At 38.8% G+C, this 25950-nt stretch overlaps 1 protein-coding gene and 1 non-coding gene across 3 annotated transcripts in view; one reads left to right on the top strand and one right to left on the bottom strand.

Moving 5' to 3' along the window:
- ZC3H6 (zinc finger CCCH-type containing 6) overlaps nt 1–25950 on the bottom strand; it is an 84092-nt gene that overhangs the window by 33704 nt on the left and 24438 nt on the right. For both annotated transcript variants that reach the window (XM_056128851.1, XM_056128858.1), the window contains exons 2-5: nt 25022–25202; nt 18578–18700; nt 11605–11878; nt 3969–4102 (exon numbers count right to left, since the gene is read on the bottom strand). In XM_056128851.1, coding sequence (XP_055984826.1) covers nt 3969–4102; nt 11605–11878; nt 18578–18700; nt 25022–25202 — 712 coding nt within the window. The remainder of the gene's footprint in view (nt 1–3968; nt 4103–11604; nt 11879–18577; nt 18701–25021; nt 25203–25950) is intronic.
- On the top strand, nt 640–747 carry LOC130038167 (U6 spliceosomal RNA). The gene has a single exon (XR_008794608.1). It is a non-coding gene; the product is annotated as a U6 spliceosomal RNA (small nuclear RNA).

The raw sequence follows: 25950 nt of genomic DNA, 5'->3' as shown, positions 1-25950 counted from the left end.
GGTTTTGGCAGAAATTCCTTCAGATTTAAGTGTTAAAATTTTGGAATTTCAAAATCGCGCGGCCACTACTGCTGCCACGCAACATCATAACCAGCAACAGAAAACAAATTGTCTACTGTTGCCTTTTCAGCAGAACTGAGTGTTGGGGGTCACTGTCACTGTCCTCCCATTGTTCATCGATTTGCTCGAGCAGGCCCAGTAACGTCTCCATTGTAAGACTTGTTGTTTTTACTGTGTTTGGCATACTGAATACGTCACGGGTAGCTTCCCAGGCTTTGCCGTGCGGGCGAGATCCTCTCGATAGCTTGCGGGGCCCAAATAATAATGGTGGGTCTGGAGTCAAACTACTGAATGTAATCAAAGTAGAGAGAGAGAGTAATGTGGAAATCATCTGCTCCACAGGTAGGAGGAGGGTGTGGGATGGGGGTATACTGGGGTTTTTGGTGGTTGAGAATGGGCACTGGTGAAGATACGGGTGTTTCATTGTATGACCGAGACTTAAACCCCAAAGCTTTGTAACTGTGATTCAATAAATAAAATTACAGAAAATGGAAAAAAAGTGGAGTTTATGCCCAATTCAATCAGCTAATCAGCGGCTGAAAATAGCAGTATTCCTACATAAAAAAGAATGTATTTATTGTGCTCAATTCTGAAACATATATTCTAAAACTGGAATGACACAGATTAGATTAAGCATGGACCCTGTTCAACAATGAAATGTAAATTCATGAAGTGTTCCATATTTAAACAAAAAATTAACAGGAGGCTGGAGAGGTAGTACAATGGGTAAAGCACCTTCCTTGTACATGGCCATCCTGGGTTCAATCCCTGGCACCCAATGATTCCCTGACCACTTCCAGAACTGACCTGATTACAGAGCCAAAAATAACCCCTGAGCATTGCCAGCTGTAGTCCCCCTCCCCAAACATATTTAATCTTGAAGATGTATTATGCTGGTATAAGGAACAAGAGCATATAAAAATAATTTTTAATAGTGGCTGGAGAGAGTGTACAGAGAATTTGGTGTTTGCCTTGCACATGGTTGACCCAGATTTAATTTCAAGCATCCATATGGTCCCCTGAACCCTACTAGGAGTGATCCCTGAGCCCAGAGCCAAGGAGTAACCCCTGAGCAACATCGGGATGTGTCAAAAAGCCCCCCAAAATATTTTTTAAGCATACAAGAAAAAAAATAGGATCTACATGGTAAAGAATTTTTAGGAAATTTAACAGCAATTATAAAGAATAAAAAGCTGAGTTTTCAGCTAACAGAATGTTTTGAAATTCCATCAAAATGTTTGCTCATTCTGTGAATAGCACTGGGTTTTAAAGAAAACTAATATAGTCATGTGGTATCCCTAAATTTATCTGGCATTTGGGGGTATCTTATTATAGTATCTGAAAAAGCTGCAACGGAAACGGATCTACTTTAGGCTATGTTGGCCTGGAATAAACCTAGCATGTGCATTCCAGTGAGACAGGCCTACCCAGATCACTCCTAACCATGAGCTACTTCCTTGGACTCTGGAGCTTTCCTATTTGTTTCAGAAACCACTGAAGAAACCTCTCGTGGTAGAAAATATAGGACCATAGTCAATAACATTTTAATTTAAAAAAAATATTCTCAATCTGATGCAAGAAGAGATGAAAAATCTTCTAGTTATAGTACCAATGTATAAACATCTAAGATGTAATAGTGATTCATGGGGGTCTGAGATCATTTAATATTTCATTTTCCTCTTACAGATTAAACTGATTAAAACAGAGCCTTTTTTTTTTTGCTTTCTGGGTCACACCTGGTAATGCACAGGTGTTACTCCTGGCTTTGCACTCAGGAGGTACTCCTGGCGGGGCTGAGGGGACCATATCAGATGCTGGGAATTGTACCCGGGTTGGCCGCATGCAAGGCAAATGCCCTACTCGCTGTGCTATCTCTCCAGCCCCTCAGAGCCATATTTTGCTAAAAGTTCTTATGGTTTTTGGGGGGCTTCTTTGGTGGGGGGAGACACACTGGTGGTGCTCAGGGATCACTGCTGGCAGGACTTGGGGGGACCATATGTGCTGCTGGAGATTGAACTCAGGTCGGCCACATGCAAGACAAGCACCTTACTAGCTGTACCATCTCTCTGTCCCCTTTGTTTTATTTTAGGTATAGATTGTAAGCACTGAATATTGAAGGATTAATTTGTATTGGAGAGTAGTATATTTTAGAGATCAACTGATAACTGTCAGGGCAGACAGACAGGATATAATCACCCAGAAATTAAGAATTACCAAAGCTGTCATTCCATGAAACAGAAAATGATTAGTAACTGTTAATAGGCATATATGAAATAAAGAGTTCACATAATCAAATTCACTTTGAAAATAATGGGTTGATAATGCCCAAAAGTAAAGAGAGATTATGGGGAATATTATCTGCCATGGAGGCAGGGGAGGGTGGGAAAGGGGGTGTATACCAGGGATATTGGTGCTGGGGAATGTGCACTGGTGGAGGGATCGGTGTTTGATCATTGTGTGATTGTAACTCAAACATGAAAGCTTGTAACTATATCTCACAGTGATTCAATAAAGAAAGAAAATAATGGGTTGTACAAAGCAAAACAGGCTTTTTTATGCTTAACTTGCTCAGAATCTTTAACGCATTGATACTGATTGAGAATCTCCAAGAGTAGAGGAGCATGTGCTAGATTTTATAAATTTGTATCTGACCTCTCTATTTTTAGATCATATCTATTAACATTTCTCTAAATAGTATACTTAGAAGAACATGACCAAGAAAGCTATCTTAACATCCAGGGATAGGAAACAACACATTTTAAATTATAATGTATTATCCATTTGTTCTCACTTAACAATTCAGCTTTTAATAACATACCCTTTACTCTGTAGAGTTCAATAAAATTTTACTGGAACATGGGCAAAATTAGGAACTGAACCACTCTAATCACTATAAAGTTAAAATGTGAACAACCAGGGGCTAGAATGGTAGCACAGCAGGTAGGGCGTTTGCCTTGCACGTGGATGACCCGGGTTCGATTCCTAGCATCCCATAGGGTGCCCTGAGCACTGCCAGGAGTAATTCCTGAGTGCATGAGCCAGGATTAACCCCTGTGCATTGCCAGGTGTGACCCAAATAGCAAAAAAAAAAAAGTGAATGTCCAGAGTTTGATTCATTTCCGTATATATTTAAAATCAACTATATAAACATAAACTGATCTGTATCTCTTCTCAGGGCCCTGATGTATATTAGGCTATTAGCATCTTATTGCTATTTCTGTCTGTAGAAGATGACCCCTATGAGAGAAAAGCACAAAAGAGAACTAATGAGCACTCATTTTTGTTTTTGGACATTGTATAGTCAGCTAGCTGGTTATTTCATTTTGTTTTGGTTGTTTTGGCTTTTTGGATCACACATACTCAGGGGATACTTCTCGCTCTGCACTCAAGAATCACTCCTGGGGGACCATATGGGATGCCGGGGATCAAACCCTGGTCTGATCCACGTGCAAGAAAAATGCCCTACCCACTCTACTAACACTCTAATCCCGTATTTCACTTTGTTTTGGGACTTAAACCCAGTTTCTCCTGGCTCCATGCTCCAGGGGTCACACGTCAGTAGAACCTCGGATCTCCTAGGGATCAAACCTGGGCCTACTGCACATGAAGCATATGCTCTACCCAGTCTGATGAGCTACCACTCAGGCCTCAGACAATTTAATCTTGAGGTGTTTTCCAAACATACCAATATTACTTTGAGGTTACTTATTTTGAGGCTATTGCATCTCTCTATTAGTATCATTACAAATTAAAACAACAATTCTTTTGGCATTTGTACTCATTTTATCTGAGCTGGAAATTTTTCATTTATTAGAAAAGTGGCATTAAATCAACAATGTTTTCTTTGTAAACAACCAGGTTGAAAGATGGAAAAGTTCCTCTCCTCGTTATATATAAATCCTTAGTACCTCTTGAAAGTCATCCATTCCTGAAAAAGCATTAGGCCCTTTACTGGTTCTTCCCCCTCGGTCTTTGCGTTTGATTTTCTTCGGCAAACCACGTCCACGGCCAGTATTAAAATTTTTAACCCTGTGTTCAGTACCTAAAAAAATTAAAATGTATTTCAAATACTATAGAAAAACAGCATACCTGTCAATCTAATAGTTTATAAGGAGAGCATATTAAATATGCTCATTTATAAGCATATATATGTGTGTGTATATATATATGGAGAGCACATTTTAAATAACGTCATTCTTTTTCCCCATTAGGTTCAATAAACACCATTTTAAATCTTGATATTCATATTTTTTCTTACATTATTCCCTCCACATTTCCCTCTTCTCATCATTATTGTTGATACTACTAAAGCAAAGACTGAAGGCTACACATATATCTGGCGTTATAAGTGGAGTACCAGGTATGTGGTGCTCACATACTTTAATAAGCTACGATACCGGCTGGGTATCACACAGCAGGTTGTGGTAGTAGCATATTCAACCAGGGTGCGCATCAAGGTTTGTACTCCTTCAGTGCTTTGTTTGCACTTGTGCTTGCAAAAGCTCATTTTCTTAGTTGAAGCGCAAAGCTATGATTGTGGGGTTGTGTGGTGCTCACACATTGTGGCTGGAGTTCATATTTCCTACTATGGTGCTCATACATGCAGAGGTTTCCAAGGGCCACACCCCCTTTGTTGTGCTTACACACAGAAGACTGTGGTATGGATGGAAAATCCTTGAAGCACTGGTAATCAAACAGAGGAGTTACTAAGTTCAACAACAGGATCACATTCAGCCCATACTGGACACAAATTTGAATGTGTCATCATACATTTGCAAGGCAAATGCTCAAGGCCAGTGTTTCTCAACCTTTTTTCTGAATGGCCCACCTGAGCTTCTAGTTGGCCCCCAAGACCTGTGTCATGTCCTCCCATTTATACATTTTTACAAGTGGCCCCTCTGGAATATCCTAGGGGCCCACAGTACCACTGGTTGAGAAATGCAGCCCTAAACCCCTGGGCTATTACTCTAGGTTCCCTTTGGTTTTTTTAAGGAATGTTAACAATGTTAAAATTGTTAAAAAGACAAGAAATAAGAATATCTGAGTCAGATACACGTGTTTGTAGAAAATGTGGCCCCAAATCCCAGCTCACCCCCAGCAAAAAGTAGAAAAATAAGAAACAAGAATACACATAATTGGAGAAGTAAAATCTAATTTTATCTTTTCAATTTTCTTAGAATACAAAATTAATAAGGTTTCAAAAAATTATTACGATAACATGGTTTATAACAATGCTAATGTTTTTAGTAGGTATACGATGCTGTTGCATCATAAGACTTCCTGCATTTTTAATACAATAAAAATTATATTCACCTCTAAAGAAGACACTGTAGATATTAGTTATTAATTTGTAGGAAATTGAGTTCAACTGATAATTTGGAGTGGATACTATGTACTAGTATAATTTAAACTTGTCTTTTACTTTTGAAAATCTCCATACATAAAAGAATCTAAAAAAAAACACAAATCAGGGCCAAAAAGACAGATGGGGGTTAAGACACTTGCCGTGTACGAAACTGACTCTAGTTCAATCCCAGATACAACATATGTTCCCAGGATGGGGGATGCATGCTGAAAGTAGACTACAGAGGGATACTGGGATCAATGGTGGTGGAGAATGGGCACTGGTGAAGGGATGGGTACTTGATCATTGTATAACTGAAACCTAAGCACAAAAGTTTGTAAGTCTACAAATGTAACTCATGGTGTTTCACTAAAAAAAAAAGAAAAAAGACAGATACAACATATGATTCCCTGAGACTGCCAGAAGTAATCCCTGAGCGCAATGCCAGGAAGCCCTGAGCACTGCTGGATATGGCTCAAATCAAACAAATAAACAAACAAACATATGCAAATTACATATGTTGGATTGTAGGTTTGATTTATGGGATGGAAATAATTCAAATTATAAATATAATATTGAGCAAATAAAAGTAGTCTATCATTTTACCGAAGACATAATGAACTAACAGGTTTTCTATTAGTTTTCCATTAATGACACAGAAACTTATAAACAGCCAATAAATGTATGGAAAAGTTTAATTCATTAAAAGCTACATAAAATTTATTAGCAAGATACCAATTTTTACCTCAAATAACAGTGTTGGTAAGGATTTTGAGATATTGGTATTTTCACACAAATATTCAGTGTTGTTATAATTTGATACTTTTTTTAAAGTTTTTGGGTCACACCCAGCGACACTCAGGGGTTACTCCTGGTTCTATACTCAGGAATTACTCCTGGTGGTGCTTAGATCATATTGGGTGCTGGGGATCCAAATTGGTTGAGCTTGAGCGTGTGCAAGACAAGTGCCTTACTCACTGTACTATCTCTCCAGCCCATGTATAGTGTATCTCCTTTTTGGGTATCTGTTGGTGCTAAGCCAGGATATTAGGACGAGCCTCTGGATACTGCCCTGCAAGCAGGAAGCAGAACCGAGGCCCCACTTTTACAATAATGGGCAAGATAAAACTTGTGAGTCCGATGATCTGGAGAAGTACAGCATGTTCTCATATGTCTGCCTGATCATACCTTATCTTGGCAGTACAAGGCAGCAGTTTCCCCCTCTCTTACATATTCTTAATCTGTTTTGACCTTCAAGTTATCAGTATGAGCCTTCTCTATGCCATATGAGTAACTGACTACAAGAATGTGGGAGATGTTCATACTGTTTTCCAAAAGAGCTGAACCAGTCGGCATTCCCCCCAGCAGAGTAGGAGGGGTCCCTTTCTCCCCACATCCACTTCAACATTGGTTGCTTTTGTTCTTTTGGATGTGTGCCAGTCTCTGTGGTGTGAGGTAGTATCTCATAGTTGTTTTGATCTGCATATCCAGCATGATTAGTGAAGAAGAGCGTTTTTTCATGTGCCTTTTTGCCACTCGTATTTCTTTCTTGAGAAAGTTTCTGTTCATTTCATCACCCCATTTTTTTGATGGGGTTATAGATCAAACACGATGGCCACTCAATACCTCTATTGCAAACCAGTATACCCAAAAGGAGAAACAGAACAAAAGGGAATGCTCTGCCACAGAGGTGGGGTGGGGAGGGGGGGTTGGAGTGGGGGGGAGGGTGGGACACTGTGATCATCGGTGGTAGAGAACGGGCACTGGTGGAGGGGTGGGTACTCGAGCATTGTATGACTGAAACACAAGCACGAAAGTTTGTAAGTCTGTAACTGTACCTCATGGTGATTCACCAATAAAAAATTTAAAAAAAAAGAATGTGAAGGATGTAATCTGTAGAGCCTATGTGTCCAGCTCTGTATCTTCCTCTGACTTTTAAATCATGACAACATAGCTTTGACAATATTACTTTGACAAGACAATGTATGCCCTGATGCTATTTTGACGAATGCTTATCCTATCCTGTGACTGTACTCTCATTAGTGATTCTTTCTCTGTAATGAAGTCATTAGGATGTAACTGATAAATAATAGAATAAAAGGAGGCCTCTGGTAGTCGCTCTTTACCTTGAACCAGATCGACGCCTTGGCCCTCCATGCTCTCTATATTCCTCTCGCATGTCTTATCTCTGCACCTCCAACCGATGGATCAATCACTTCAGGCAACAGGTATGGGTCAAAAATATTTTTGTCCCATGACATTTTGTTAACATGTGTAATATATTTAGTTTTTTTACAAAGCTGTTCATGACTGCGTTTCAGTCATACATGATGCCCCATGACATTTTTTAAAGACATATATCTAATGTTGGTGAAATTTTATATGGAGTAATAAAACCCCATATAAGGCAATTCTAGAAAAAAAAGAAAACAAGAGCCTTTTCTTTCCCCAACATTATACAATAAAGTTACAAGACAGTGACTTGTAACAGTGACAGTTACAAGGCATTATACAAATCAAGACAGTGTGGTCAGGAGACCAGAGCAATAGCACAGCTGGCAGGGTGCTCGCATCACATGTGGCCTATGCAAGTTTGATTCCAGGCACCCCATATTATTCCCTGAACACACCAAGGAGTAATTCCTGAGTGCAGAGCCAAGTGTAAGCCCTGAGAACCACCAGGTGTGGCCCCCAAACAAAACAAAACAAAACAAAAAAACAGTGGTGTGAGGAAAGGCTCTTCAACCGCTTAGCCACTTATAAAAAACACCACCTCACACAACACACAAAAGTCAATTTAAAATGAATCAAAGAACTTTATATTAGACCTAAATCCATAAATTAAATTCAGGAAAACACAGGAAGAATCCTTCATGACACCAAATCCAGAGGCACTTCTCAATAAGTTAATACTATTAACCAAACAAATCAAAGTAAAAATAAACGTAATTCTATCAAATTAAGAAGCTTTTGCACTGCAAAAGAAACAATGACCAGAATTAAGACATGCCACAGACAGGGAGAAAAAATATTTTCCCACTAATTTGACATAGAGTTAAAAATGTCTTCAAAGAAGATATACAGTTATCAATTTGTATATGAAAAATTATTTTGTATCACTTTTGTATCACTTTGATACAAAAATGCTGTTACCAAAGAAATGCAAAATCAAAACAGCAATGAGATAACACCTCAAACCAGTGAGATTGGCACACATCAAAAAGAGAAAAACAACAACATAACAACAATGTGGATGTGGGGAAAAAAGGGAACCAACATCTACTACTGGTGGGAAGGTAGCTGAGTTGAATTCTTTAGGAAAACAGTATGGACGAATCAAAAAACTAAGAATTGAGCTTCCATTTTTTTAGTGGGACCAGTAATTCACTTCTTGGCACCTACCCCAAGAGTCCAAAATCTATAAAGAAAGGAATCTGCAATTTTATGTTCTTTGCAGCACTATTCACAATAGCCAAAATCTGGGAAACTACCCATGTATCCAATAACAGATGATTGGACAAAGAAACTATGGTACATAGAATAGCACTCAGCTATAATGAAAGACGAAGGTATTAAATTTGTGGCTATATAAATGATCTGCAGAGTATTATACTGAGTGAAGTTAGAGGAGAGGAACAGGCACAGAATGACTTCTCTCATGTGTGGCATATAAAGAAACACAGTAATGGAATAACAAATGCCCAAAGGCAACAGAGCCCAACAGTCTACAGAACTGAGCTTAATTGAATTACTGTGAGATTCAAAGTTATAACTTTGTTGTTCATGATTGAGTTTCATCATAGGATATCCTAATAATACCCATTTCTTCATCCTAGGTCCTTTCTTGTAGGGCAATTCTGTTGATCTGAGCTTTTTTTTTCTGTTCTTTTTTGTTTGGGGCAACACCCAGTGGTACTCAGGGGTCCTGGCTCTGCATTCAGGAATTATTTCTGGCGTGATCGGGAACCATATGGGATGCTGGGGATCAACTTGGGTTGGCCGTGTGCAAGACAAGTGCCCTACAGGCACTATACTATTTCTCCATCTCCCTGATCTGACTGTTGTGTTATCCATAGTTCACAGGGCAAGTTGCTCTTTTCTCTCCAAGGATCATACAGCTCAGTATAGCACAAATAAGTGATCACTCCAACAATTTCTTCATTTGTACTTTTTCGGTGAGGGGATATTTGGGCCACCTGGCTGAGCTTACTTAAACCCTTTAAGGATTAAGCTCTTGTTTTGCACTCAGGAGTCACTCCTGGTAGTGCTCAGGGGTACATATGCAGTGATGGGGATTAAACGCAGGTTGACTCCATGCAGGCAAGACCATATCCACTGTACTATCTCTCTGGTCTGACCAGGATTTTTCTTTTTAGATCATGCTCTAATTTGCAATATTGAAGGACATCTATAGTCTGGTATAGCAAAGATGATCAACATGTTCTTAAACCTAAATTTTACAAAAATCATTCCAGGAGCCATAGTGATGGTACAGTGGTTAGGGCAATTGCCTTGTATGCTACCAGCCCTGGTTTGATCCCCAGTACCCTAAACCAGGAATTATCCCTAAGTATAGAACCAAGGATAATACCTAAGCACCACTGGGTATGACCCAAAGCAAACAAACAAACAAAAATTCCAGAATTCTATCCTTACAGGGCTAAAATATAAATCAGTATGAGTAATAACTTAAAAAAATGAAAAAGCTACACTGTTTTTAGTATACTAATATATAACAGTAGAGGGATTTTTTTACATTTTTATAATTTTAAAAATATTAAAGTCTAATACAATATTGATAGCTTCATATTGCTTTGTTTGGTTTTGGGTCACACCCAGCAGTGTTGGGGAAACCATATAGTACCAAAGATTGAACCCAGGGCTCCTGCATGTAAACCATGTCAAATGTTAAGATAAAATATAAATTAAAATATTTTCTATTTTTGGTCTCCAGGTATACGAGATAAATTTTAAAATAATTCACACACCAGAAGAATAAATAACCTTGAGAAGAACCTGTTTTAAATAAGATTCTCATATTTAAAAACAGGCTGAAGAAAACATTCAACCCCATCAAAAAATGGGGAGATGAAATGAATAGAAACTTTGACAAAGAAGAAATCCGAATGGCTAAAAGACACATGAGAAAATGTTCCACATCATTAATCATCAGGGAGATGCAGATCAAAACCACAATGAGGTATCACCTCACACCACAGAGACTGGCCCATATCCACAAGAACAAAAGCAACCGGTGCTGGCGCGGATGTGGTGAGAAAGGGACACTCCTTCACTGTTGGTGGGAATGCCGACTGGTTCAGCCCTTCTGGAAAGCAGTATGGATGATTCTCAAAAAACTAGAAATTGAGCTCCCATTTGACCCAGCAATACCACTCCTGGGAATATATCCCAGAGAGGCAAAAAAGTATAGCCGAAGTGACATCTGCAATTGTCTGTTTATTGCAGCACTCTTTACAATAGCCAGAATCTGGAAAAAACCTGAGTGCCCGAGAACAGATGACTGGTTGAAGAAACTCTGGCACATTTACACAATGGAGTACTATGTAGCTGTTAGGAAAGACGAAGTCATGAAGTTTACATACAAGTGGTACTACATGGAGAGTATCATGTTAAGCGAAATGACTCAGAAAGAAAGGGATAGACATAGAAAGATTGCACTTATCTGGGGAACATAAAGTAACAAAATAGGAAACTAACACCCAAGTATGGCAGAGATTAGTACCAGGAATTTTACTCAATGACCCGGAGGACAACTACACATGTTAGGGGAAGGGGGAGCTCAGAAAGAGAAGGGAACACCAAATAAAGGGTGTTGAGAGGATCCGCCCATGATGGGAGAGCATGTTGAGGGTAGACTGTCGACCAAGCATGATTGCCACTCAATGCCTCTTTTGCTGACCATGGCACTCAAAAGGAGAGAGAGGGAAATGCCCTGCCACAGAGGCAGGGTGGGATAGGGCTGGGGGGGGAGGGGATGCTGGGATCCGAGGTGGTGGGAAATGCGCACTGGTGGAGGGATGGGTGTTTGATCATTGTATAATCGAAACCCAAGCACAAAAATGTGTAAGTCTACAACTGTACCTCATGGTGCCTCACTATTAAAAAATAAATAAATAAATAAATTTTTTAAAAAATTAAAAAATAAATAAATAAAAACAGGCTGACAATTTCAAACTTACCTTGAACTCCTTTCATTCTTTGTTTTTTGCCTGATTCCTTAGAATATGATGATCCTAAAGCAGTATTTGAAGTGTCTTTAGCTTGTCTATATTGTTTGAGCTGACTGGCAAAATCTTCCTCTGTTTCCTGGCTATAGTTGCCAAAGTTATCATCACTGTAGTTACCAAAGTTGTCATCACTGTAGGTACTATATTCATCATATTCTTTACTCTTAAATTTTTTGTTGTGTTGACTCTTCTTTGATGTCATGTAACTTCCTGATGCATGTCCATGCTAGTTCAAAATGAAGAGCAATATTAGGATTTTTCAGTTATGCACTGAAATAGATTAATTTGTATATCTCTCATTATACATATATACATATATATCCTAATATATAGGAATTCATAGTAACACAAAACATTTTTTTTACCAAGAACGTTGGTAAAAAGAAGGGGGAAAGATAGTGCCCAGTTGTGTCTCTTGGTTCTTATTTATCTAAGATATTTAAAACTAACTACAGGAAATCAACAAGCTGCAGAGATGCCTCCAGACCCTGTGCCAGATTGAATCTCATATCTGGTGTACCCCGGGGTGAAGGGACTCACCCACTCTGCAAAGCAGAGCCCCAGAAGCTGAAAACTTCCAGAACCCAATTGCCACCACACTCACAGCCAATCTCCACAGCTTTGGACAAGCCTCATCCATGAATGAATCTGTTGAAAAACTCAGGTATGCAGGATTTGTGACCGAAATCTCCAGCCTCTCACAGAGTTGGGAATGGTTGACCTCCCACAATCTCCCTGTTCTTCTGGGATCCTGGAACGAATTGCCTCTAGCGCCATATAAGCTCATCAATGGGCCATGATTCAGAGACTCATAAGTCTCGGAAGAGATCAACAAGCTGCAGAGATGCCTCTATTCACTTAAGAGATGCCATCATTCAGTTAAAAATTTAACTCCAGCTGAATCACCTCTTTTTACAGCCATCGATGCATGGGGTGTTACTCTTGGCTCAGGAATTACTCCTGGCGGTGCTCAGGGAACCATTTGGGATGCTGGGAATTGAACTCTGGTTGGCTGCGTGCAAGGCAAACGCCCTACCCGCTATACTATTGCTCCAGCCCCTGAATCACCTCTTAAAATCTTAGAATTCCTGGAGTGCACAGCAGCATTTACCATACAAAAAAAGAAATTATTTAGGGCCTGCTATTGGGGCAGGCTTGGGTGGTGGCTGAGAAAATTTGAAATAATGGGTGGTGGGAAGGTATAATAGTGGTGGGATTAGTGTTGGAATATTAATGTAATAAGTCAATGTGAACAAATATATAGAAATAAAATTTTAAAAAAATTAAAAAAGACTAAGCACAAAAGCTAAATGCTATTGATATTACTATTATATAACAGATCGTTATTAGTATATTTGTTCACTTTTTTGTTTTCTATATTTCATGTCTCAAGCTCTAAAGAAATACCAAAAATACATGATTATATATAAACTATTCTACAAAAAATAAAATATTTGGGCCAGATATATGTCTCTGTAGTGAAATACATAAATTACATGTGTGAGGCCCTAGCTTTAACTTATATATTTCAAAAACAACCAAAAAACATTTATTTCTAATAGAAATAGAAAAAAGGAGAGTTTTCACTAAAAGTGTAAAACTTCCAGTGAGTAAATTGCTCATTAAGAATTATTCATTAAGGAGAACAAAAGGGAATGCCCTGCCACAGAGGCAAGGTGGGATTGGGGGGGGTGGGGGGTGGGAGGGATACTGGGACCCGTGGTGGTGGAAAATGGGCACTGGTGGAGGGATGGGTACTTGATCATTGTATAACTGAAACCCATGCTCAAAAATTTGTAAGTCTATAACTGTACCTCATGGTGTTTCACTAAAAAAATAATTATTCATTAAAATATAAAGTGACTATCTGCCAGAATATTAACATAATATGTTATGCTGATACTATGCATTTTTAATAAATACACATATATCTTTTAAAAAATTAAGATCTTTATATTGACTATGGGCTGGAGCGATAGCACAGCGGGTAGGGCATTTGCCTTGCATGCAGCTAACATGGCCGACCCGAGTTCGATTCCTTTGCCCCTCTCGGAGAGCCCTGCAAGCTACTGAGAGTATCTCGCCCGCACGGCAAAGCCTGGAAAGCTCCCCGTGACATATTTGATATGCCAAACACAGTAACAACAAAGTCTCACGATGGAGACGTTACTGGGCCTGCTCGAACAAATCGATGAACAATGGGAGGACAGTGACAGTGATATTGACAATAAAGAAAAATAAAGCAGTTTTAAATTCTGAAAACTAAATTACGACTTCTCATTAGTTTTAAGCAGTATTTCTAAAGTTTATAAGCTTTTTAAAATAGCTAATTTTAAAAATAAAATAGCACACTTTTAAAATACTATAAATTTTAATTATATTTTAAATAAACACATACATTAAAAAATAAAGTTTATGTTTTTCTCTACGTAGCACTAAGAAATTCAGAAGGAAATTTACAATTATAAACAAAAGGCAGTGTTCCTGATATATTTTTTAAAACCACTGTAGCACTGTCCTCCCGTTGTTCAACGATTTGCTGGAGCGTGCCCAGTAATGTCGCCATTGTCAGACTTGTTACTGTGTTTGGCATATCAAATACGTCACGGGTACCTTGCCAGGCTCCGCCATGCAGGCAAGATACTCTCAGTAGCTTGCCAGGCTCTCCGAGAGGGGGCAGAACCTGGCTCGGCGGAGCCCATCGTGCTCAAAGCCCTACCGCTGTGCTATTGCTCCAGCCCTTAAAACCATTATGAAAATAAAACAAAAATAATTAGACTAAGCTGAAGATTAATGCCTCATATTTTCTTTTATAAAAATATAATTTAAAATTTCAATGATTTTTTTTTTTTTTTTTGCTTTTTGGGTCACACCTGGCAATGCACAGGTGTTCCTCCTGGCTCTGCGCTCAGGAATTACCCCTGGCGGTGCTCAGGGGACCATATGGGATGCTGGGAATCGAACCCGGGTTGGCCGCGTGCAAGGCAAACGCCCTACCCGCTGTGCTATTGCTCCAGCCCCTCAATGATAATTTTTATGCTTTATAAAGATTCATGGGTGATTTGAATTTTTCCCTAGAAATTAGATCCTTGTCATATAGTGTGATAATCATTCAACTTTTATTCAACCTTTACAAAAATAATCTCCATACTGCTACCTTTAAAAATAGAATTATACAATCAGCCTAATCAATGGCTGAACAAACAGCAATGCTCCTACATTAAAAAAAGAAAAAAGAGGTAAGGCTGGTATTAGACTTAGGTTGAAGACTCAAACCTATGTTCTCCAAGTCTGGAATTCATCTATAAGCAGGAGGATAATGCCCATTACACAGACTATGTCAGTAGTTATTAAAGTTGATTTAAATTAGAGTAAATGTAAATTTCTAGCTCAATAAATATTAAACTTTTCTGTCTCTAGTTTAAGCTACCTGTAGTAGACTGGTTCTCTGGCAAGGTCGGCAGGAGGTAGAATGTTTTTAATAACTGGTCATCAATTTTTCTAACAGTGATCACTAGTACCATTTATCAGTTAAATTTTTAATACATTGCCTATACTATGTATTTTATCCAGGAAACTAAACAAATGTGAACTTGTTTCTCTAAAATTTTCACATTTCTGGGAGGGAGAGATAGCACAGCGGGTAGGGCGTTTGCCTTGCACGCGGCCGACCCGGGTTCCATTCCCAGCATCCCATATGGTCCCCTGAGCACCGCCAGGAGTAACTCCTGAGTGCAGAGCCAGGAGTAATCCCTGTGCATTGCCAGGTATGACCCAAAAAGCAAAAAAATAAAAAAATAAAAAAATAAAATTTTCACATTTCTAATCATTTTTTAAATTGTTACCATATTCAATGGTCATCCCTCTTTATTTCACCCCAAAATGTTTTCATTCCCAAATAAATCACATTATATTTATTTATTTAAAAATAAATAAATAAATAAATAAATAAATAAGAATAGAATTATGGGGCTGGAGTGATAGTACAGCAAGTAGGGCATTTGCCTTGCATGCGGTTGACCCAGGTTCGATTCCCAGCATCCCATATGATCCCCCGAGCACCACCAGGAATAATTCCTGAGTACATGAGCCAGGAGAAAACCCTGTGCATCACCAAAAAGCAATAAATAAATAAATAATAAAAATAGAATTATGGTTTATCGATGGGGTAGCCAGTGAGAGGACGAATTGGGGATCTGGCTTTTGGGTAATCTTGGGAAAGACAAGGGGCTATTAGCATGAGGGGAGGAGGTTTAGCGGGCAGGAATTCCACCTGGCAGAGATGGGAAGATGGGAGGGGGTGGGGGATGGGAGAATGGGCAAGGGGCCAAAGGGCACTGGGGGAGCGGTGCCTTGGCGTTGGATGTCAAGTGGGTACCACTGTGTGAATATCTTTTAGGAGTGTGGGGTCTGATGAGCTGGTGAGAGTTAGTAGTCAGAGCCCTTCAAGTAGTTTGTGGGAGACTGCCTGGGGAAATAAAGGGTGGAATAGAAATGAGAAGTCTAAGTGGGTAGAGGTGAAGGTATTCACAGAGGAAGGGGTAACTAGGCTAGTTAAGGCACAGGGTGTTTTGGTTGTTGCAGATGGGATCACAGATCTGGGAGTTTTCAAATAAGGTGATAGAACACTATCTACTGAGAAGTGATGGTTTTAAGATTTTCAAGATGGTTATAAGCTCTGGTCTGTCCTGAGCCTTGTAAGAGATACGTAATACTGCTATCATTCCTTGTAACCATAACCAAGTTTTCTCCATGTTCTTAAAAACCTTCCCAGGAGTTCACATGCTTACTAGACAGTCAATCAAGGATCCCAGGTGATAGGAAAAGACAAGGGGTTTCTCATGTCGTGCTTTTTTTTTTTTTTTTTTGCTTTTTTTGGGTCACACCCAGCAATGCACAGGGGTTACTCCTGGCTCTGCACTCAGGAGTCACTCCTGGCGGTGCTCAGGGGACCATATGGTATGCTGGGAATTGAACTCGGGTTGACTGCATGCAAGGCAAACCCCTACCCGCTGTGCTATCTCTTCAGTCCCTGTCACGTGAGTTTTTATTAGATTCTGGCAAGTAGGTTCTAATAACAGGAAGTTAAATACAATTTCAAAAATCTTGTACTATGATGTTCAATATAATAAAAAACAATGTTAAAAAACTAGATGTAATTGGCATGTTAATTTCAGGAGTACAATCAAAATTGAATATTTGTGTATAATAAGAAATGATCATGACAATAAGTCCATCACTCTACATAGTGACAATATGCAGTCTTACTCATAGATTACCAGCTTCATCTGGAAGGAATTATCTCACTATTCACTCAGTTATGAAATAGTGTATTATATTTTCACAATCTCAATATGAAAATTCATTGAATTCTTGATTTTGGCTAATAAAAGTAGTATATTTGTTTTTATAGTGATCCAAAGTTAAGACTTTCCATCCCATGATCTGGTTCTCTTACCTTTCTAGTTTAACAGTAGATCAAAGGGTTCAACAAGTCTTAATTAGTTTGTGGTTCTGAGGCTTTGCTCAAATGAAAAAAATCTTCAAGTTGAAAAAATTTGTTCACTTCCTACTTTGTCCTTTTTTTTCTTTCATGTGTAATAGGATTGCTGGGAAAGTTTCTTGTTTTTAGGCAGTTTTGACAAATGATCTCTAATGGGTGCTCTTTTTTTTTTAATTGAACCACCATGAGATAGAGCATTACAAAATTGTTAATGATTGCATTTCAGTCAAACAATGTTCCAACACCCATCCCTCCACCAGTGTAATTTCCCAGCACCAGTGTTCCCAGTTTCCTTCACATTCATTCAAGGCACCCCTCCACCCCAGCCTGCCTCTATGGCAAGGCACCTCTCTTCTCTCTCTTTTTCTTTCTCTTTCTCATTTTAGGAATTATGGTTTGTGATTCTGATACTGTAAGGCCACGGTGTATATTCCCTTACCTGCTTTCAACATTCAGTTCATGTCCAAAGCGATCATTTCCAATGAGTGTTGTCATAATGGATCCTCCTCTATCTTAACTGCCATCCATCTCCCACACCATTGACCACCAACCATTGACCAGTCCTCCTGGCTCAAACTCCCTAGTATTGGGTATTACTGTTTTTTTTTAAATATCCCAATGGGACTCTGCACCAGACTGTGGGGTTGGTGAGAGCCCTCCCAACCCTGAAGAACCCAGCCCCGGCAGCCAACCTCCACTGCCCAACCACTGCCACACTCCAGGGTGCTTTCTGGATGGCGCAATCGTGCTAAGACACTTCCTACCCACTTGTGCCTCAAGGCAAGCCCAGCAAGCTACCGAGAGTATCCTGCCTGCAGGGGCAGAGCCTGGCAAGCTCCCTGTGTGTATTCGATATGCCAAATACAGTAACGACAATAGGTCTCATTTCCCTGACCCTGAAAGAGCCTCCAATTGTTGGGAAAAGATGAGTAAGAAGAGGCTGCTAAAATCTCAGGGCCGGGAGGAATACAGATGTTACTGGCGCCCGCTCTAGTAATTCAAGGATCAATGGAATGACAGTGATACAGTGATCCCAATGGATGCTCTTAAACCTCTCCCCCAACCCTAAAAATAATGGCCCTTTTATTCCCCCTAAAAAAAAAAAGAAAAAAGAATTATCCCTAAAGTTTCCATTTTCTAACTGCAAATATTCCTAACAGTCCCCTCATTGTGTAACAGTCCCCTTCATTTTGTAGGCCTCCCATGAATGGACTTCTACTATAAAGACTCTACTATAGTTTGCGGATATGTCTAGCACTTGGATCAGAGCACTGCCCACATGCTGTGAACACTATAGGAAGCTCCAAATGGATGACAGTGGACGGTGGTGATAGCTGCACAACACTGAATATGCTTAGTGTACTTAACAGTATACCAAAAAGTTAAAATGGTAAATTAAATTGTATTTTATTAAGGCAATACCTGAGGAAATGGAATGTCATAATCTCTGTAGAAACCAGTTCTTTTTTTGTGATAACTCTCTGTATGTTCAACATCCGAACCAAGGCTATAGTCTGAACTGTCATCACTAGATGGAGAATTATGCTAAAGGTGAAAAAAAACAAATGTTACATATCTGCAAAAGAAGATGATTTACACAAATGCATTTAGACATAAATTATCTGAGCAAGCTAACATGTTAAAACTAAAAAAAATATCTTGTTTCAAAGGGCACAGTCTCCCCAATTTCTCTAAAAATTTCTGAGAAAAACTGCATCTTTCTCCTCTTTTGAAAGATTTAAGGTAGTGTTTACCTCATTATCCCTTGCCCAAGGATTTTATGACCTTGGATTTAAGTTGCTCCTTTTAAAATCTATTTATCTATTTTTGGTTTGGGGCCACACCCAATTCTGCTTAGGGCTTACTCCTGGATCTGCACTCTGGGGTCACTTCTGGTGGTGCTTGGGCAACCTTATGGGGTGCTGGGGATCAAATCTGAGTTTGGCCACATGCAAGGCAAGTGCCCTATGTTCTCCGCTATCTTTCCAGCCCCGTAAGCTGCTCTTTTTTAAAAAATAGAGGGTCGGACCCAGAGGTACTGGAGAAATGGGGGGAAGGAAACATGAGTATCCTGGATTGGATTCAGGAATTCATATATGCTAGGTTTCTGAGCCATCTCATGAGCCCCAAATTTAAGTTCATCTTAATGAGAATAAAATTGGTTGCTGGGCCCAAGAGATAATACAATGCATAAGGCATTTACCTCACACACAGCCCATCCAGGGTGAATCCCCAGCATTACATATGCTCCTCTGAGCCCTGTCAGCAGTGATCCCTGAGCTTGGAGCCAGAATAAGTCCTGAGCACAGTCAGGTATGGACCAAAAGCAAAAAAGTGGTACTGAAGACAACTAGGCCATGTCAGTAGTTCAATGCAAGACCTCAAGGATGCAATATTGCTCTGTCCCTGCAGTGCTGGGGATTGTCATGGCCATCCCTAAGAGGTTCTTGGGGGGATTCTTTCAACTCTGTGCTCAGGAGAACATATAGTGCCAGGGATTAAACCCAAGCCTCCCACCTGCAAAGCATCTCTCTGGCACCTGGCCTTACTTTTTTTTGGAGGAGTTGGGGGGTCATACCCAGTTGTGCTCAGAGTTAACTTCTGGCAGTGCTCACAGGACATAAGTGGTTCTGGGGGTCAAATCAGGATTGGCCACATACAAGGGAAGAGTCTTAACCCATGCACTACTTCTCTAGTCAGGCCTTACTGTCTTGAGGCAATGTCCTTCTACTCACATCTTATCGGTAAGTTTTTAATCATAAATGAGTGTTGATCTTTTCAAATGCATTTTCTGTATCTATTAACATAATCATTATGATTTTAATTTTTTCTTCAATCACACTAATGGATTTAGGAATACTGAACTATTTCTATATCCCTGTGATAGATCCCATATGATCAAAGGGTGTGACTCTTTTAATGTATTGCTCAATTCAGCTTCCTAAGATTTTGTTAAGGATCTTTGCATCAGTGCTCATGAGGGATATTAATCTTTAATTCTGTTTCTTAGTGAGGTGTCTCATTTTACCATCAGAGTTAATATTCATATCATATAAACTAGTGAATTCTTGTTTTCTTCAATTTCTGGAAGACATTCAAAGCAGGTCATTGGAAGAACTCACTAGTGAACCCATCTGGACTTGAGATATTTTGGGGGAAAAAACTTTTATAACCAAAATAGCAACTGAGTGCTCCAAGTTTTACTTCCTCCAATTCTTAGGAAGTTACAGATTATAAATATATATATATATATATATATTTTTTAGGTTCTCCAATTAAGTGGCATACAATTGTTCATAGTAATATCCAATTATCACTTGTATTTCTTAGTACCTATTGTAACTTTTCCCCTTTTACTTATGATCTGATTTATGAGTTTTCCTTTTTTTCTAATTGATCTAGCTAAGTGACTGCCGATCTTAAGTTATTCTTCCCAAAATCCAACTTTTGGTCTCACTGATCTTTTTTTGGGGGGGGGGCGTCTATATTATTTCTCTTCTATTTTGTATTTACTGTCCCCCTTCTATTTACATGGGTCTTTCTCGGTGTTCTTCTTCTAGTTGCTTAAGATGTAAGGCTAGATTATGAGTTGTTTCCTAATTCCTGATAAATACCTGTATTGCTATGCTCTCTTAGGAAAGCTCTCACTGTCCTAGACATTCTGGTTGCTCATGTTCTCATACTTTTTTTAGAGATTTGAAAAAAAAATATTTTTTGATTTCCTCTTTGACCCATTGATTGTTCAGCAGTATGTTATTTAGTTTCCAAGTGTTTAAATTTTTCTCACTTTCATTTTTTGGCAGGGGGTGGGAGTGGTTAGGCCACACTTGGCTATGATCAGGAATTACTTCTGGTGAGGGGACATATGTGGTGTCAGGAATCAATCAGGTTGGCTGAAAGCAAAACAGCACTTTTTCTGCTGTACTATCACTCTGGTCCCTTGTTTTCTGTGATTTATTTCTACCGTGGAAGTATTGCAGTCTGAAAAGATACCTGATACAATTAGTTTATTATCATGAAAAGATACTTAATATAATTAGTTTATCATCATGATTTTATGGATACTTGTTGGCATCTCAACATATGGTCTAGAGAATATTCTATGTACACAGGAAATGAACGTTATTTAGTTTTTTGCAGGGTAGTAAACTCTTATCTGCTAATAGCTCTTCCCATTTCTTCTTTCAGGCTAATTCTTTCTTACTGATTTTTTTATCTGGTTGATGTATCCAATAATGAGGGAAGCATTAAAATATCTTCCCATAGGTCAGGAAATATTACAGCAATTAGGGTGTAGGGAACATACCTAGCATGTACCAAATAAGGTTCAATCCTTGGCACCACATGGTCACCTGAGCATGATCCCCTAGGTGGCAGCCATGAAGTTCTCTAAGCACCACAGGCTGTGCCTCGATTAGGGAAGGGTGGCTCAGGTAATCCTTGGTACCACAGGTCTAAGTCGTAAGTAATCTTTGGGTACTTGTATTAAACTGTCAGCCCAGATGGTCAAGTATAGCCTTGCTCTTCCTTGAAAGCCACCAACTTCTCTATTTTTTTTCTAACATGTTGCTCCATTATCTCATGGCTTGAAATACTGATGTAAAAAATATAAATAAGTCTAATTTTCTTTTGTTAATTAGGGTCTTATTTGTTTTTTGCTGAGATAACCAAAAGATTTTCATCCCAATTCTATTTATACTATTTGGCCATAGCTTATATTTTCTTAATTTTTATCATCTTAAAATGTTAGATTTTTTTATGTTAAACATCTTAAAATATTAGATGTTTCCATATGTTTCAGAGCATTTTGCCATTCATGAGAAAATAGTCTCCATTTTGGGGGGTGGGAGGAGAGAACTTCCCAAATGGTGTTCAGGGATCCAGGAGCCACTTCCAGAGATTCTGCCAATCGGGTCAGTGATTAAATGCAAGGCCTGAAGGCTTATTTGAATGCAATGGTGTCAGGGAACCCTGGGAAAAGCCCTACAGTGCTTGAAGGCCACCACAGGCACACTCCAGAGGCACAAAGAGCAGTACCTAGGGGTCTCTAGGGCTAGAGTCTCTGATGTCTGAAGGTGCATGTGCCAGGAAGAGAATCAGGGCTAGCTGTAAGGAGAGCATATGCCCTAAACCCTGAATTATTTCCCTGGTCCTCCTTTCTCTTCTTTTAAGAACAGCATAGGGAATATAACTATGGTTATAATTTTTAGCTCAAGTGTAAAAGGGGAAAAGAATCAGGAAAGACTTCCTAATTTCATTTCTCTAGCACTATGTTTTCTTTTTTTAAATTTGTGAACGGTGTTTTATTATTTGCACCTCAGTACAATTTTAATAGACTTACACTTGATTACATTTGCCAGCACAATACTGTGTAATCCGAGGACAAAACAGGCTGAACAGCCTCTTTGGGGTGTATTGTGTAAATTCATCCCTTTATTTCAGCGCTTTAGCTTACTATTTCCAACATGAAAAACACAAAGAATTATGCAAGAACACTAATCAAGAGGAAGAGATTTTCCTGATGATCCAAAGTAAATGTTCTAATATTGCCCTGATGGGGTCCTCGGAAGTCTGCCTTCGATACAGCAACAGCCATAGGCTGCTCTAAACACGCCTGCCGTGGGGAAAGGAGAAAATCTGCACAGCCGGCAGTCCTGGCAGCAGAGCCAATAAATATCCTCACCCTTGAATCCACATCAGATAGTTCCTTATAGAGGAAGTGGGGAGAAGCATAAAGTAGGATACAAAAGGAGTTTGAATCTTAAGCCCCCCACAAAGGACTGATGAGCATTCTCAACATTCACAGAGGAGAGTCTAGCTCTATATTTTCTATTGTTAGCATAATATATTTAAACATATGGTTATGGGCCAGCGAACAGCACTGGGTTGTTGTTTCCAACCCAGTATCCTGCCTTGGAAATGTATGGTCATGAGGTCAATCTTCCTAATGTAATGTAGTGATTCTGGCTGCTCTGCCATCTGCGATCCTTGGTGCTATATGCTCTTTCTGGCCACATGGCAGTCAAGCGTGTGACAAAAAGGGGTGTGACCCCCTGCAAGCACTAAAACTTAAAAGATGGGCAGAACTAGAAATTCCTCTTCCTGGTTTCTAGCTATTCTCAGTCTGGCCCAGACTTTCCATGTCAGATGGAGACTTCTCTGTATAAAATAAATGCTTCTGCTTCTTCATGCAGTTGTAGATACTCCACCAGTTTTGTTGCTCTCTCTGACTTGTCCTCACCTATTTGCACTTTTTATGTGTGTGCAAATAACTGATTATCACATTTTATAAAAGATATTACCATTGAGGTTTTAGTATTGTTATTCTAATTAGTTTTTGTTCTTTTTATGGGAGTTGACAGTGATCAAACCCAAGGCCTTATACATGGAAAGCATGCACTTTACCACTGAGTTATATTCCTAGTCCCAAAATGCTCTGCTTTTTTTTTTATTATTTTAGTCATGTGACTTACAATTTTACAATAATAGGGTATCATGAACAAAACGTTCCAACACCACTCATCTGACCAGTGTCCATTTCCTTCCGCCATTGTTTTAGGACTCCCCATTTTTCCTTCCCAAACCTCAACATCCACCCTTCTCCCATCTTACTACTATGGTAAACTCCTTTCTTTAGACCAGTTCTTAGATTCTGTTGTTTTTGATCGTTTTTTGTTATTCCCCTAGTATGTTACTTTATATCCCACAGATGAGAGAGATCATTCTATGTCTATCTCTCTCCGTCCTGCTGACTTGTCAGCAAAACATCCTCCAGTTCCATCCACAAAAAAGCAAACTGTATGATTTTGCTGTAAGAAAAGACTGTTGTTTTTAATGAAGAAAATACAGGAAATTTTGAAAGTTAGCCCACTACTGCTGCCAACTGCTTCCTGTGTTCTATGTCAGCATGCATTTCCTTTCCTTCCTTCCCAAACCATACACACTGCTCTATATGCAGAATTTTATTAATTTTTTTAAAAATTTCATTGAGGTAATACTAATTTCAAGAGTGCAAATGTTTATAATTTTTTAAGTACACTTTATTTTTTGCTTTTATGGGTCATATCAAGTGATACTAAGGGGTTACTCCTGGCTCTGCTCTCAGGAATTACTCCTAGCAGTGTTTGGGGGACCATATGGGATGCCAAGAATTGAACCCAGCTCAGCTACATGAAAGGCAAATGCTCTAGTGCTGTACTGTCACTCCAGTCTCAGGTTTTAGAGATAAAATGTTATCAACTAGACCCAACACCAAAGTGCCCTTCTTATTTATTTTCCTGATAGCAGTTTTTTGATTTGTTCCATTTGAATGTAATCTCTGAAGGAGCAGAATGAGCTTTATTAATCTCTACAATCCCTAGCATAGAGCAGAGACTTCCACAGGGATACAAATGAATGGTTAAATGAAGAACAATGCTAATGCTACTAATCCTATTTACAGAGAATAAAACTTACCTTCCTTAATCTTTCAAGATTCTCACTTACAATCCTCCTTACAATCACTTCAAAAGATTTAACTTAATTAAGTACTTGGATGGGTGTTTTTGTTTTTTATTGTTTTGCTCTGGGTCACATCCAGCAATGCTCAGGACTTCTCCTGGTTCTCCTCTCAGGAATTATTCCTGATGGTGCTAGGGAATCAAACTGGATCAGCCACATGTAAGGGAAGAGGCTTTACCTCTGTACTATCTCTCTGGTGCTTCTCATTATTTTTAAACCTCCCATTAGTTTAATATTTATATTTGAGAATGGTATTTTTATGTGATAAAAAGATGAACTGTTTTATAAAAATAGACAAGATTTATATTTTCTAACTCTTAATATTTCATGGAAAATTTATGATAAGAATAAAAAGAAAATTCTAACCTTATGTTTCTCACGTTTTCTCCTTTTGGATTTTTTCTTCTCTCTTTCTTTCTTGTGTTTTTTTCTTGATTTTCTGTAGGCTTTCTCATTTTTCTGCTTTTCATCCTCTTTTGCTTCCTGTCCTTGTGTTTCTTCAAATCCTGCATCATCTATTTCACCATCTTCTAATTCACCATCTTCTCTGTAGAAGACATTAAAATTTTAATTTTCAAATGTCCATTCTAAAATGAATCATATAGACACATTTATAAAAGTAAAGCATATGTTAAGAACTTAAATTATACTCATTTAGTTCAAGGGTGGGAAAACTTTTTCTATGAAGGGGAAGAAAATAATGATTTACACAGGAAGGCCACATACAATTTCCGTTGCAAATGCTTCTTTTACATAGTGCTGGGGTGTGTAAGGGGGGCAGGGGCGGGGATTGGAAACCAGGAAGGGTGTGCTGCTGAAAAGAGATCCCAGGGCTCCCCCCACAAAGCACACACGTCAGCCCTTTCTTGGATCCACCTCACCTTTTATTTTTAAACAACCCTTCAACACTGTGAGAACTAATTTCAGAAAGTTTGCCAACCTCTGATTCAGATTCAGATCATGGATTCTTTCATAACAAATGAACTTCTAGCACTAGCTCAACATATTACAAGTTACCATCTACTAAACTATTTCAATTTTTTTAAGTTAAAATAAAACAATGTTGAAAATAAACAGTTCAACTACAGGAAGGAATGGCCCAAAGATAGTTTTAAAAGTAATATATAACTATATTAATTCTTGCTAAAAAAGTGAACTTCAATTAAAAAATAATTTTCATAAATAAGAAGTAAAACTCAAAGCCACAGAAACAGAATAGCAAATGTCTCAGTCTAAATCTTTAAAAAAAAAAACAAAAACTTAAAAACACCATAACCATAAATATAATTCTACTT

Source organism: Sorex fumeus, unplaced genomic scaffold, assembly GCF_029834395.1.
Source record: "Sorex fumeus unplaced genomic scaffold, SorFum_2.1 ptg000006l, whole genome shotgun sequence".
Taxonomy (NCBI): Eukaryota; Metazoa; Chordata; class Mammalia; order Eulipotyphla; family Soricidae; genus Sorex; species Sorex fumeus.
The sequence above is the reverse complement of the archived record's forward strand: the minus strand, read 5'-3'. Positions and strand labels throughout refer to the sequence as shown.